General features: G+C 41.3%; 1 protein-coding gene across 3 annotated transcripts in view; it reads right to left on the bottom strand.

The window, feature by feature from the left end:
* The window catches only part of LOC134351017 (anthrax toxin receptor 1-like), a 290,770-nt gene that overhangs the window by 148,481 nt on the left and 126,334 nt on the right, over positions 1-15,955 (bottom strand). For all 3 annotated transcript variants that reach the window (XM_063056982.1, XM_063056983.1, XM_063056984.1), the window contains one exon: positions 12,122-12,191. In XM_063056982.1, the coding sequence (XP_062913052.1) occupies positions 12,122-12,191 (70 nt within the window). The remainder of the gene's footprint in view (positions 1-12,121; positions 12,192-15,955) is intronic.

Genomic DNA, 15,955 nt, shown 5'->3' with positions numbered 1-15,955 from the left:
GTCCAAAATAAATTTATTATCAAAGTATATATATGTCAGTATATACAATGCTGAAATTCATTTTCTTGCAGGTATACTCAATAAGTTCATAAGAGAATAATAAACGTAATGGAATCAATGAAAGACTGCACCTACTGATCATTCAAACAGTGTGCAAAAGACAACAAATTGCAAATACAGAAAGAAAGAAATAATAATAACAAAAAAATAAACAATTATTATCAAAAACAAGAGAGGAAAAGTCCTTGAATGTGAGTCAGTTATGGCTAAGTGAAATTGAGTGAAGTTATCACCTTTGGTTCAAGAGCCTGATAGTTGAGGGGTAATAACTGTTCCTGAACCTGGTGGTACAGGTCCCGAGGCTCCTATAGCCCTATAGCTCAGAAGGGTAGGGAAAGGAAGAGGAGGGCAGTTGTAATAGGGGACTCGATAGTAAGGGGGTCAGATAGGTGATTCTGTGGATGCAGTCTAGAGACTCGGATGGTAGTTTGTCTCCCTGGTGCCAGGGTCCGGGATATTTCTTATCATGTCCAAGATATCCTGAAGTGGGAGGGTGAGGAGCCAGAGGTCGTGGTACATATAGGTACCAATGACATAGGTAGGAAAAGGGAAGAGGTCCTGAAGGGAGAATATAGGGAGTGAGGAAGGGAGTTGAGAAAAAGGACCGCAAAGTAATCTCGGGATTACTGCCTGTGCCACGCGACAGTGAGAGTAGGAATGCAATGAGGTGGAGGATAAATGCGTGGCTGAGGGATTGGAGCAGGGGGCAGGGATTCAAGTTTTTGGATCATTGGGACCTCTTTTGGCACAGGTGTGACCTGTACAAAAAGGACGGGTTACACTTGAATCCTAGGGGACCAATATCCTGGCAGGGAGATTTGCGAGGGCTACTGAGGTGACTTTAAACTAGAATGGTTGGGGGGTGGGAATCAAATTAAAGAGTCTAGGAGAGAGGAGGTTAGTTCACAACAGGGGGATGGGAACCAGTGCAGAGAGACAGAGGGGTGTAAAATGAGAGTAGAAGCAAAAAGTAGTAAGGTGAAAAGTAAAAGTGGCAGGCCAGCAAATCCAGGGAAAAAATCAAAAAGGGCTACTTTTCAACATAATTGTATAAGGGCCAAGAGTGTTGTAAAAGCAAGCTGAAAGGCTTTGTGTGTCAATGCAAGGAGCATTCGTAACAAGGTGGATGAATTAAAAGTGCAGATAGTTATTAATGAATATGATATAGTTGGGATCACAGAGACATGGCTCCAGGGTGACCAAGGATGGGAGCTCAACATTGAGGGATATTCAATATTCAGGAGGGACAGACATGAAAGAAAAGGAGGTGGGGTAGCATTGCTGGTTAGAGAGGAGATTAACGCAATAGAAAGGAAGGACATTAGCCGGGAGGATATAGAATCGATATGGGTAGAGCTGCATAACAATAAGGGGCAGAAAACGCTGGTGGGAGTTGTGTACAGGCCACCTAACAGTAGTAGTGAGGTTGGGGATGGTATTAAACAGGAAATTAGAAATGTGTGCAATAAAGGAACAGCAGTTATAATGGGTGACTTCAATCTACATAGAGATTGGGTGAACCAAATTGGTAAGGGTGCTGAGGAAGAGGATTTCTTGGAAAGTATGAGGGATGGTTTTTTGAACCAACATGTCGAGGAACCAACTAGAGAGCAGGCTATTCTATATTGGGTATTGAGCAATGAGGAAGGGTTAATTAGCAATCTTGTCGTGAGAGGCCCCTTGGGGAAGAGTGACCATAATATGGTGGAATTCTTCATTAAAATGCGGAGTGACATAGTTAATTCAGAAACAAAGGTTCTGAACTTAAAGAAGGGTAACTTTGAAGGTATGAGACGTGAATTAGCTAAGATAGACTGGCAAATGATACTTAAAGGGTTGACGGTGGATATGCAATGGCAAGCATTTAAAGATCGCATGGATGAACTACAACAATTGTTCATCCCAGTTTGGCAAAAGAATAAATCAAGGAAGGTGGTGCACCTGCGGCTGACAAGGGAAATTAGGGATAGTATCATTTCCAAAGAAGAAACATACAAATTAGCCAGAAAAAATGGCTCAGCTAAGGACTGGGAGAAATTCAGAGTCCAGCAGAGGGGCACAAAGGGCTTAATTAGGAAGGGGAAAAAAGATTATGAGAGAAAACTGGCAGGGAACAAAAAGACTGACTGTAAAAGCTTTTATAGATATGTGAAAAGAAAAAGATTGGTTAAGACAAATATAGGTCTCCTACAGACAGAAACAGGTGAATTGATTATGGGGAGCAAGGACATGGCAGACCAATTGAATAACTACTTTGGTTCTGTCTTCACTAAGGAGGACATAAATAATCTTCCGGAAATAGTAGGGGACAGAGGGTCCAGTGAGATGGAGGAACTGAGATGGAGGAAATGTTAGTAGGGAAGTGGTGTTAAGTAAATTGAAGGGATTAAAGGCAGATAAATCCCCAGGGCCAGATGGTCTGCATCCCAGAGTGCTTAAGGAAGTAGCCCAAGAAATAATGGATGCATTAGTGATAATTTTTCAAAACTCTTTAGATTCTGGACTAGTTCCTGAGGATTGGAGGGTGGTTAATGTAACCTCACTTTCTAAAAAAAGGAGGGCGAGAAAAACCGGGGAATTATAGACTGGTTAGCCTAACATCGGTGGTGGTGAAAATGCTAGAGTCAGTTATCAAAGATGTGATAACAGCACATATGGAAAGCGGTGAAATCATCGGACAAAGTCAGCATGGATTTGTGAAAGGAAAATCATGTCTGACGAATCTCATAGAATTTTTTGAGGACGTAACTAGTAGAGTGGATAGGGGAGAACCAGTGGATGTGGTATATTTGGATTTTCAAAAGGCTTTTGACAAGGTCCCACACAGGAGATTAGTGTGCAAACTTAAAGCACACGGTATTGGGGGTAAAGTATTGATGTGGATGGAGAATTGGTTGGCAGACAGGAAGCAAAGAGTGGGAATAAATGGGACCTTTTCAGAATGGCAGGTAGTGACTAGTGGGGTACCGCAAGGCTCAGTGCTGGGACCCCAGTTGTTTACAATATATATTAATGACTTAGATGAGGGAATTAAATGCAGCATCTCCAAGTTTGCGGATGACACGAAGCTGGGCGGCAGTGTTAGCTGTGAGGAGGATACTAAGAGGATGCAGGGTGACTTGGATAGGTTAGGTGAGTGGGCAAATTCATGGCAGATGCAATTTAATGTGGATAAATGTGAGGTTATCCACTTTGGTGGCAAAAACAGGAAAACAGGTTCTTATCTGAATGGTGGCCGATTAGGAAAAGGGGAGGTGCAACGAGACGTGGGTATCATTATACACCAGTCATTGAAAGTGGGCATGCAGGTACAGCAGGCGGTGAAAAAGGCGAATGGTATGCTGGCATTCATAGCAAGAAGATTTGAGTATAGGAGCAGGGAGGTACTACTGCAGTTGTACAAGGCCTTGGTGAGACCACACCTGGAGTATTGTGTGCAGTTTTGGTCCCCTAATCTGAGGAAAGACATCCTTGCCATAGAGGGAGTACAAAGAAGGTTCACCAGATTGATTCCTGGGATGGCAGGACTTTCATATGATGAAAGACTGGATCAACTAGGCTTATACTCGTTGGAATTTAGAAGATTGAGGGGGGATCTTATCGAAACGTATAAAATCCTAAAGGGATTGGACAGGCTAGATGCAGGAAGATTGTTCCCAATGTTGGGAAAGTCCAGAACGAGGGGTCACAGTTTGAGGATAAAGGGGAAGCCTTTTAGGACCGAGATGAGGAAAAACTTCTTCACACAGAGAGTGGTGAATCTGTGGAATTCTCTGCCACAGGAAACAGTTGAGGTCAGTTCATTGGCTATATTTAAGAGGGAGTTAGATATGGCCCTTGTGGGTAAAGGGATCAGGGGGTATGGAGGGAAGGCTGGTACAGGGTTCTCAGTTGGATGATCAGCTATGATCATACTGAATGGCGGTGCAGGCTCAAAGGGCCAAATGCCCTACTCCTGCACCTATTTTCTATGTTTCTATGTTTCTATACCTACATTCTGATGGCAGGAGTGAGAAGAGAGCATGACCTGGGTGGTGATGATCCCTGATGATGGTTGCTGCTTTTCTGTGACAGCGCTCCATGTAGATGTGCTTGATAGTTGGGAGGGCTTTACCCCTGATGGACTGGACTGTATCCACTACTTTTTGTTGGATATTCGAATATTCCATTCAAGGGCATTGGTGTTTCCAGGCTCTGATGCAACCAGTCAATATACTCTCCACCACACATCTATAGAAGTTTGTCAAAATTTTCAACGTCATGCCATATCTTCGCATACTCCTAAGGAAGTAGAGGAGCTGCTTTGCTTTCTTCATAATTGCAGTTACATGCTGGGCCCAGGTCTTCTGAAGTGATAACACCAAGGAATTTAAAGTTGCTGACCTTCTCCACCTCTGACCCTCTGATGTGGGCTGGCTCATGGATCTCTGGTTTCCTCCTCCTGAAGTCAATAATCAGCTCTTTGGTCTTGCTGACATTTAATAAGAGGTTGTTGTGGCACCACTCAGTCAAATTCTCAGTCTCCCTCCTATATGTTAGTTCGGCGCCTCCTTTGATTCGACCTAGGACAGTGGCGTCAACAAATTTGAGTATGGCATGTGATAAGGTGATGGTGAAAAGCCCACTTTCTTCTTGCGGATCCTACTCCATTATGTTATTGGGTTGAAATTTGTCAAGATTAAGATCTAGAGATGATGAAAGAATGACCTTTAAGTTTGGTTGGTGTATAACTTGTGCAGGAGGCAATAGTGTTCTCATGCTCTTGCTGCCTTTGTCATGCTTAGTGCGGGAAGTCATGAGTTTGGGAGGTGCTAGAGTAGACAGGTGAATAATTACTGTGCATTTTGTAGGTAATACACACTGCGGCCACAATAATCTGGTTTGTGGAAATGAGTGGTGAATTGACCTTCTTTAATGCTGTGGAAATTGCGCATTGCATAAAACACTTGTTCTGAAGTGCGAGTATTGCAGCATTGCTGAGAATAAACAATCCAAATTGGGCAAAGCTTATCCTTGAGTTGCAAAGGAGACTTGGTAAAGCACATATAGCATGCCCAAATATGGTGATTTATTACAGTGTAGAAGAAAATTATGATACTCCCTCAGTGGATCACAGGCTCAAACCATAGAATAACAATCTGGCTTCACGTAAGCAAAAGCAGTTAATGATTAGTCCTCTATTGACTCCAGAATCTTGAGTTCAGTATAATGAAAACAAATAAACCCTGACAGAGATAAATGTTAAAAGCCAGCTGTCTGTTCCTTGGAGACACTGTCCAACATTTTGAAGTCTAACCTCCACAGTAAAGGCCATAGTACTTCCATTGAACAAGCATCAAAATGTGACTCAAGTGCATGTTTGTCTCACTATTAACACTGAACATCAGCCCTCTTAAAGGTATGATCTACTTACAAATAGGGAATGGGAATCATGACTGACTACACTGTCAATGGGCGGCTATCTCCCGACTCAACCTGATTCTCATTCTCATTCTTACCACAGACAAACTTTCAAAATGATCCAGCTGCTAAACTTCAGAAAATGGTATGATCAAATAGGCAAGAACAGTTCACAAGATGGTATGATTGAATAGGCAAAGGCAGTTCACAAGATGGTATGATCAAAACAGTTCACAGACAGTATGATTATATGGGCAAAACAATTCACAAGATAGTATGATCAAGCAGGCAAGAACAGTTCAGAAGTTAGAATGATCAAATAAGTGAGAAGAGCTCACAAGACAATATGATCAAATAGGCAGGAAAAGTTCACAAGATGTAAATGTGCTTGGACCTGAAGACATTTGCCCTTTGGAATGTAAGTCATGGATAAACAAATAAATTGTTGTTGTGTTTTTTGTTTATTTATTGATTGATTGATTTGGAAATATAGTGCAGAACAGGCCCTTTCAGCCAAAAGGCCGCATTATCCAGCAACCCATCTATTTAACCGTAACCTAACCATCAGACAATTTACAATGACTAATTAACCTACTAACCGGTATGTCTTTGGACTGTGGGAGGAAACTGGAGCACCTGGAGAAAACCCATGCAGTCATGGGGAGAATATGCAAACTGACGCTGGAATTGAGCCCTGAATTTCAAATGCCCCGACCTGCAATAGCATCAAGCTAACGGCTACACTACTGTTGCACCCCGCTTTGTGTTCTCTCACCTCCCACGGGTGCTGAATCATGCTGTAAGTTGCTCTGTAGGCAGCAGCCAACTTTAAAAACATTCTCTACAGGCTATTTTTTTAAGCTTAAGCCCATTAGGTATTATCAGATTACTTAATAGGGAGAGAGCAACAATCACATCAAAGTCTATGCTCACATTCCATCATGGATATAGAGTTCCATATTTATGTTGTGACATTTTTCATTAACTTAGTAGTTTAGTCGAAGATGGGAATGTAATCAGGAGAGTTTGATGCTCCACAGATAGAAATACAGAAACCCTTGAGTGAACTTCAGGCAGGAATCTAATCAGTAGATTTGGGTTGGAGTCTGTATAGAACAACATTCCCAGGAGTGAGTTACAAAGTGGAATGTAATCTAAGACAGAATGTAATCAGCTGATTTATACATACATGGGACAATGGATATCCGTGAGGAACTAAAACAGACTCAAAATCATTCAAGGAGTTTATATATAGCGTAATGAATAAGTAATGGATTGGATGGCTTACATACAGAACAATGGATACCTGGAACAAGTTACAGGCTCCAAGCAAAGTTGTTCAGATTCGGGAACTGAACCCAAAGCAGTTAAACGTACAGATGAGTCCAAGTCCATATAAATAACAGAATCAAAGCAGAACCTCACAACAAATTGGAGTCATGCTTTCTCTCTATTGGAAATTCGTTATTGGAGCTAAAAGATTTGAGAGTGAAACCAGGACTTGATTAAGGATGACTGTGATTTGATAGAGCAGAAGGAGCACGTGAGCCCGGGAATTCTCTTTTCTCTTTCTCCTCCTCCTCCTCCTCTCCCTTTCCGCAACCTTTTCCAGATGGCCATCAGTAGCTGGATTTCTTTGCAGAGGTCAAAGGTTTCTGAGATGAGTAAGATAGGTATGCATAGCTCCTCAAGATACTAAGGTGATGTCATTAATGGAGGACACCACCAGTGGGTCCATTCCAGGTATAATCGGCAAATGGGTTGCCTGTGGAATTTCTGGTCCAACTTGAGAGATAAATGACACCGCTGGTGGACGTAACAAATTTCATTTTGGAAGCAATCTTAATCCTTCAAGAATAATTAAAGTAGACGTTGTAAGTGATTTTGGAACTTTCCATGTTTCTCCAGCAAACTTCTACAGAAGGAGAGCATTCTGACTGGTTGCATCACCACCTGTTATGCACAGGATAAGAAAAAACTGAAGAGGGCATAGACTCAGCAGCTCTATCAGGGGCACAAACCTCCCACTGTCAAGGATATCTTCAAAAGTCAGTACCTCAAGTAGGCAACATTCATTGTTAAGGACCCTCCAGGACATGCCCTCTTCTCAATACTACCATTAAGGAGGTACAGGAGCCAGAAGACACACATTCAGTGTTTCAAGAAAACCTGCTTCTTCTTCTTCACCATTAGATTTATGAATGGTCTATGAACCAATGAACACTACCTCATTGTTTTGCTCTCTGTATGCACTAATTTTTTTTGTATTTCTTATTGCAACTTACAGTATTTTATATGTGTTGTATTGTACGGCTGCCATAGAACAACAAACTTCATGACAAACGTCAGTAATAATAGATTTATTTCTGATTCTGATTCTGGTTCATGTTCAACATGCTCTGCAATTCAGCCAAACACAGAAAATACTCAGCCACACAGCCAAATAACATTCAAAAGAAATAAAGGGTCTTCCAAGTTGTCATAGAACTGAAGAAATAATTTCTTTAAGCACATTGCAGTAATGGATTGTCGCCCCATCATGAGCCAAATTTACAGGAGAGATGGAATGTTGGAAAGGTCTAATTGGCATGTTTTTTTTTCCCAAGTGGGAGACATTTTTTTAAAAAAAAAAGAGAATAACAGATACTTTATTTCATAGCATGTCATGTCAAAAGACATTATCATATTGTGAAAAGGGTTCAATTATTCATTCAAAATTGTTTGGAGAGGATTTTCGAAAGAATTGGCCTGGGTTCTGTACTACAGTATTAATTATGATTCTTTCAAGCACCCACTTCCACCATCTCCACGATGCTTTGGCAATCACACAGGATTTTGGATTGCTCATAACCTACCTTTTACTTAGTTGTCTCCATTGCTCTCCTATAATATATCCATTACTTTGTGATAGCTGGCCCCTTCCTTTTTCCACCAGCCAGAAAACTGTGTAGCATGTAACTATCCTCCAATGATTACCTTCCCTATGTGCTTGAAGGCAAATATCCCTCTACAATATATTTGACTGACCTTAGATCTCAGAATGTTACACACTTTTCCCTTCACTCAGTCACGGTGCTTTCAAGGGCCAGAACTATAGAACTCAAGTTCAAAGCTTTTGCTACGTTGTTTTGCTTTAGGTTACTCAGGAAATGATTGAAGTAACCGAAGGTAATGTTTTACAGATTTTGTCTACTCTCCTGATATTTCTACATTTCAGTAGGAAATCTTACCAAGCTAAAAACCTTTCAGAAAGGACTCTTATGTCTGGCACAGTGGCACAGCTAGTAAAGCTGCTGCCCCAGCAATCCAAGTTCAATCCTGACCTCTGGTGCTGTCAAAGCAGAGTTTACGCATACTCACTGTAAGCACGTCAGTTTCCTCCAGGAGCTCTGGCTTCCTCCCACATCCAAAACACTGCCAGGTCAGTAGATTAACTGGTCACTCTAAATTACCCCTCATATGGGCAAGTGCTAAAATTTAGGGGGAGTCAATGGGGAGAATAATACAGGGTTGATATAAGTAGCTACTTGATGATCAGCATAGACTTGGTAAGTTTGAAGGCCTGTAATGATGCCTTTTAAGCTAAGAGTCATGAATAGCTATGCAATATAGAATCAGTTCATTTGGTCTATCATCTCCATGGTAACTATCCATTTGGTCTATCATCTCCATGGTAACTATCCATTTGGTCTACCATATCTATGCCAACTATCCTCCCTTCTCTACTCATTCCCTATTCCAGTTCTTGGCCCACTGTTTATTATACTTTGTTAATTTAAATGCTTGTCAAATATTATTGTGAGACTACTTGCCTCTACCAACTATTCAGACAGTGCATTCTAGTTCCAAACCATTCACCAATCAAGAAAGTTCTTCCTTAGACCCCGCTTTGTTCTCTCATCCCTCACCCTGTGCAGTCTTATTTTAGATGCCCTTGCTATGGGAAAAGCTTCCTATAATTTGTCCTATCTATCATTCTTATAACTTTGTGTACCTCCGGAACCAATCCCCTCAGCCACTCCAAAGGAAACAAAAACCTAATCTTACCCAGTCTTCCCACATGAAGTATTTCATCCCAGGCAACATACTGATAATCTTCTGTATTATCTTCAATAAGACCTAGTGCTTGCAACACAATCAGTGCTTATGTGCTTTACATAGTACTGTGCAGAAATCTATGGTGTCTAAGACTTTTGCACAATACTGTAGTAATTGAATGTATTGCACTGCCACAAAAAAAACAAATTTCATGACATATGTGAGTGATAATAAACCTGATTCTGATCTGGGTCTCTGTTATGGACTGAGAGTGGGAAGAAGACAAGGACAGCGGAATCATGGTTGGGAAAGGAGGAAGGAGTGGGAAGCACCAGAGAGACATTCTGTAATAATCAATAAATCCATTGTTTTGAATCAAACAACATTGCTGGTGCCTCAAGGCTGGGTGTATCTGTACCTGCACCACCCCTGTCCCTGGCACTCCTTCTCTTCCAACTGTTCCGCATCCCTTGGCCAGTGCTCCTCCCTCACTATTCCCAACATCCTTTGTTCCCACTAGATTTACAAACTCATTTTCCACTCCATGTTAACAACTACAGTACCATGAAAAAAATCTTAGGCACCCTAACTGTATATGTACCTAAGACTTTTCACTGCATGATTTGAGAATGATTTAAAGCAAGTCAGCAAAAAGTTAGTTGTTTATCATCTTAACTACCAACTCACTTGAACCTCACAATTTTCCTTTTTAGCCTGCCAACTATTCCATTTTGGTCAATAAAATGTATCTTGACATTAAATCTCCATGTCTGTCAGTTTCTCTACTATATAATTTCATCAAGAGAATCCAATTTTCATAGGTCAATATAAATCAGTTTTATGTGGAGTAAAATACTAAATGCTTGAGTGAAAGAATATTCTCTCAATCAGACCCTGAAAGGTATTTATTCAATCTGAACTTCAGCTACTGTAAGCCTGTCAAATGAAGCCAGGGCACCTGGCTTTGAAGTCCAACTTTGGCTTCAACTCAATGTAAATGGCAAGAAATATGGGGAAGCTAAGTCCTTGCCAAGAAAGAACCTAGAAGCCAACGTGTGCTTATTCCCTTTCAAAGTAACCTTCTCCCTGTATTGACCATAAGATGTAGGAGCAGAATTAGGCCATTCAGCCCATCAAGTCTGCTCTGCCTTTAGAAGAGCATGGGGAAAGAGAAATTACAATAGAAGCAAAAGTATATGATCTATTCTTCCCAATTTTGGAGTTAATAGTGTCCACAGGTTTATTTGTACTAGTTGTTGTTGGTTGGGAACATGGGTGGTGAACTGCCATAGAAGATCAGAAGGGTTTGGTTAGATATGTAACTCAGAACCTTGGATTGTTTATATCCTTTCATACTGGATTAACAAGGTTTCGGATATTGGGACGCCATAGTATCCAGGACATTTTCCAGGAGCAATGCCTGAAAAAGGCAGCATCCAACGTTAAGGACCCCATCACCCAGGTCATGCCTTATTCTCATTGCTACCATCAGGAAGGAGGTATATTCACAGTTTTCACTATTATTATGTATGCATTGTACTGCTGTGGCAAATACAACAAATTTCACGACATATGCCTGATTCTGAACTGTGCTAACTCTTCACCTGCTGAAGCCAAGGTAGACAATGGTCACTGAGCTATGGGAATATGTGAGTCTGCCGCTGTTGTGGAGGTGGTCAGCATCAAGAATGGAACCAGAGAAACTCCAAAATGACTCCAAGATGTCAGCAGATACAGAGCTAGATGTGAAAGCATTTCCAGAGCTACATGTTGAGCAGTGCAAGGAGGATGGGCAGCAGTAAATGTACTGAAGTAAATATTAAACAGTAATTGAAGAACTCTTGCATGGTGTGCTGCATTGTTTGCACCCAGTGACCCTAGCTGCACACTTATGAACTACAACTTAATATGTTATCATGCTCAAGTTGGGGAAAGGAGACAGGGAATAGTTAGGCCACAGGTCAATGTAAAACAAGACATCTACGTTACTTTGACTTGAATTTATCCCAGATGGATTTAATGTAATAGTGGGAAACAGTTTTTCTTCCATTAAATCAATTTTCCATTGAACTGAGTTGGCAGGACAACAATGAGCTGGGAGGGTACAATATGCTCATGGATGTGGACAGCTGGGGGTGTTGTTGATGTGTAGGGGATTTGGTCAGTTGACACGAATGATCTCCTGGGGAGATTGCACTGGGGTGGTTGAGACTTTAGAGTGCAGGGAAGAGAGGGGTTTAAGGGTGTGCTGGTGTGTTGCGGACTCCATATACTACACTAAATAGTACAACACCAACACAAAATGTGCTGGAGGAACTTAACAGATCAGGCAGCATTTACGAAAAAGATCTCAGCCCAAGATATCACATCTATATTCCTTACCACAGATGTTGCCCGACCTGCTGAGTTCCTTCAGCATTTTGAGTGCATTGCTCTGGATTTCTAGCATCTGCAGAATCTCTTGTGTGTACACTGAATAGTATTCACCAAGAACACCATACTCATGGGACACGTAAATTTGTAATGGCCAGCCTGATTTTACTCATGGTGTCATCACTGTTCATTGCAAACTACTCTCCTTGGATTGGGTGGTGGCAGGGAGAAAAACAAAATCTCAACATACCTGTCAACCTCTTGCAACACTGGAGCAGGACAAAGCAAATAGGTGTCCTTTACCACCAAGGGCTTCTGAGCTGGAAGAGATTGAAAGACTTCTGTGAGGACGCTAGAGCCATTTCAGAAAATCGCAGGCACACAGGGCCTCCCTAGGGGGCCAGATAATTTAGCAGTTGGTAAACTATCTTCTTTGTTAAAATATCTTTTCCAGTACGCTACCTCAAACCACAAACAAAATTTGTGTCTCATTTATTCCTTACTTGTGATTAAAATGAAATAATATATTGTATTATACAGCTCCTTTACTGTAGGCTTGTAGAAATCTTTCAAAATGAATGTCTGGTTTAAAAAGCCAGAATTGGCACAGACTGGACGACGTCTGAGATTTCCAGAAGACATTTGATAAGGTGCTGCATCAATAGTTACTGTGGAAAATAGAAGCACCAAGTATGGGAAGCAACGTATGGCTGGTGAACAGGAAAAATTATGTGACTTTTTATTTTTGGTTGGCAAGATGCAACGAATGGTATGCAATAGCATTTGCCGCTAGGGCTCAAGATTTTATAAATGACTTGGTTGAAGAACTAAACAACCAACTAAAGGCTCGGTTGTTAATGATACAAAATTAGGTGGAAAAGTTAATTGCAAAGAGGACATAAGGAGGCTATAAAGGAATATCGAAAAGTTAAATGAGTGGGAGTGATTTGCTAAGTGGAGTAAAATGTGGAACTTTGGCAAGAAAAACAAAATAGCATATGTGGTGAGAATGTACAGAGTTCTGATGCAGAGGGATCTGGCTGTTCCTGTGTATAGTTTGCATAAGGATAGTATGGATGTATTGCAAAGAATTAGGAAAACTGACAGAAAGTCATTTTTTTATGCTGGTGATTGAAATACAAAAGTAGGAAGGTTCTGTTTCAGTTCTAAAAGCCATTTGTGACTCTGTACTTGAATTATTGTTTTCATTATTGGTCTACTTTCTACAGAAGGTCGTTAATGCATTGGAAACAGTTCAGGGGTGGGGGGGTTATTTATTTATTTATTGAGACACAGAGTGGAATAGGCCCTTCTATCCCTTCGAGCCACATCGCCCAGCAATTCCCCGATTTAATTCTACCCTAATCATGGGACAATTTACAATGACCAACAAACCTACCAACCAGTATGTCTTTGGAGGAAACCAGAGCACCCGGAGGAAACCCATGTGGTCATGGGAAGAACATACAAACTCCATACAGGCAGTGGAGGGAATTGAACCCTGGTCACTGGTAATGTAAAGCACTACACTACTGTGCTACCCCTTTCATAGCTAATACAGTACTCAGAATAGATGGGTTGCCTTATGAAGAAATATTAGATTCACTGGGGTTAAGAAAATCGGGACAGAACTTGATTGATTAAAGTAAATAAGTTCCTGAAGCATCCTAACATTGTGGATGTGGGGAGGATGTTTCCTTGCAGGAGAATCTAAAACACTGTTTTAAAAGAAAGGGTCTCCCATTCACAACAGTTTTTGTTTCTCTCCACACCTTGTGGCTCATCAGGTGGCAACTTTGCTACTTCTTTGGCATTTGTCTGTTTTTTTAATGAGGCCAAGTTGTTAGCTCGATGCTCAACCCAGCAAGGATGGAAAGCGTGCAAGGCGCTAGCTGGATTCTAACCTGTGACCGCTCACCTCGAAGTCCGATGTGATGCCACCACACCACTGGCCAGCTTTATTCACAAAAGAGATTAAGTAAATTACGTTCTTTCTATTTATTCGCAATCTCTTCCTCTAAGGGCAATGGAAGCACAGTCTTTTAATACTCTTAAAGCAGAGGTAAGCATATATCTGATAAGCATGAGTGAAACATTACTGCAAATGTATGGGAAAGTGCAGCTGAGGTTATAACCAGATCAGAGCAAGCTTGAGGCTTTAAGTGAACAAAGCCTGCTCCTAATTCGCCTGTATGTCAATATGTCCTTCAGACACTTGGTAAATAAAAAAAACAAGAGAATACTCAGCTCATTTGTTCCAGCTTTTGGGTTGGATAACCTCAGATGCATACAGATTTTGCCTCCTTCTCCATCTATGGAGGCTTGGGTCCTAATGGACCTACACTTGAAGAAGCTCAGGAGGTTTGAGTGGGAACCTCATTGAAACGTACTGGATACTGAAAAACCGGGATAGAGTGGATGTACAAAGGACATTTCTGATAAAAGGAGAGTCCAAGATCCAAGGGTACAGCCTCAGAATAAAGGGATGTCCCTTTATAACTGAATTTCTTCAGCCAGAGGGTGGCGAATCTGTGGAATTCATTGCCACAAGGAATTCTGGAGACCAAGTCACTGTGCATTTAAATATAGAGGTTAATATATTCTTGATTAGTAAAGGGGTTAAGGTTTACAGAGTGAAGGTGGGAGAAAGAGATTGGAAAAAAGAATCAGCCAATCAGAATCAGTGGACCAGACGGCCTAATTCTGCTTCTGTATCTTAAATTCTTATAGGTCCCTACTGATAACTCTCAACTTCAAGTTGCTGTGTGGAAAGCGATGAAAATAAGTAATTCAAAAAGTCATCATCTTCAGTTTTGTTTTTAAATGACGTCAATTATTATCATCTGCTAATCAGAATCTACAAAGATTGTGCTGGCTGAAAAAACCAGAAATAAAGCTTATTTAAATTATCTTTTTGTTATTTTTATCACATATACCTTTCAGCTTTGGGTCTCAACAAATACGGAACAGGTTCAGGAGAAAGTACTGGCATGAGTCTGACACTGCTTTCACAGGAATCAGACTGGGAGTTCAGTTTGGATCCAGCTAGACCAGGGGTTCCCAACTTTCTTTATGCCATTAACCGAGGGGTCGGTGGACACAAAATTGGGAACTCTTCTGGACTGTTCTTGATGGTTCTTCAGCTTTGCTTGAATCACTACAATCTTCTTCAGCAAAGATCAACATTGTCCAAAATTACACGAAGAAGCTTCAGTAATGTTAAGTTTAAAAAAAAATCTTGAATGTTAAAAATGCTCATGCTCTCAAACCAGCATATGTGAATTCAAAGAGTTGAGGTAGCCACATTTGTACAGAGATGTGTGCAAATAGCAATTAACTATTTATTGATTTAGAGATACAATGTGGAGCAGGCCCTTCTGGCCCAACAAGCCACGTTGCCCAGCAACCCACCTATTTAACCCTAGCCTAATCACAAGGCAACTTATAATGACCAATTAACCTACTAACCCATACGTCCTTGTACTGTGGAGCGAAACTGGAGCACCTGGAGGAAACTCACGCAGTCACAGGAGAATGTGAAACTCCTTATAGACGGTGCTGGAATTGAACTATGAACTCCAACACCCTGAATTGTAATAGTGATGCATTCCCACACTTTGCCTGCGATAGTTAAGCCCACTTTAGCTATCCTTATCTTAATACCCCACCAATATATATATACACACATTCTTTCACTCTCTCTCCTTTTTCTCCCTCTGTCCCTCTGACTATACCCCTTGTCCATCCTCTGGGTTTTCCCCCCTCCCCCTTTTCCTTCTCCCTGGGCCTCCTGTCCCATGATCCTCTCATATCCCTTCTGCCAATCACCTGTCCAGCTCTTGGCTCCATCCCTCCCCCTCCTGTCTTCTCCTATCATTTTGGATCTCCCCCTCCCCCTTCCACTTTCAAATCTCTTACTAGCTCTTCTTTCAGTTAGTCCTGACGAAGAGTCTCGGCCCGAAACGCCGACTGTACCTCGTCCTAGAGATGCTGCCTGGCCTGCTGCGTTCACCAGCAACTTTGATGTGTGTTGCTTGAATTTCCAGCATCTGCAGAATTCCTCGTGTTTAAATTGTTGGAAGTG

The sequence above is a fragment of the Mobula hypostoma genome, chromosome 8 (genome assembly GCF_963921235.1).
Source record: "Mobula hypostoma chromosome 8, sMobHyp1.1, whole genome shotgun sequence".
Classification (NCBI taxonomy): Eukaryota; Metazoa; Chordata; class Chondrichthyes; order Myliobatiformes; family Myliobatidae; genus Mobula; species Mobula hypostoma.
Note: the sequence above shows the minus strand (reverse complement) of the source record. Positions and strands in the feature narration are given on the sequence as shown.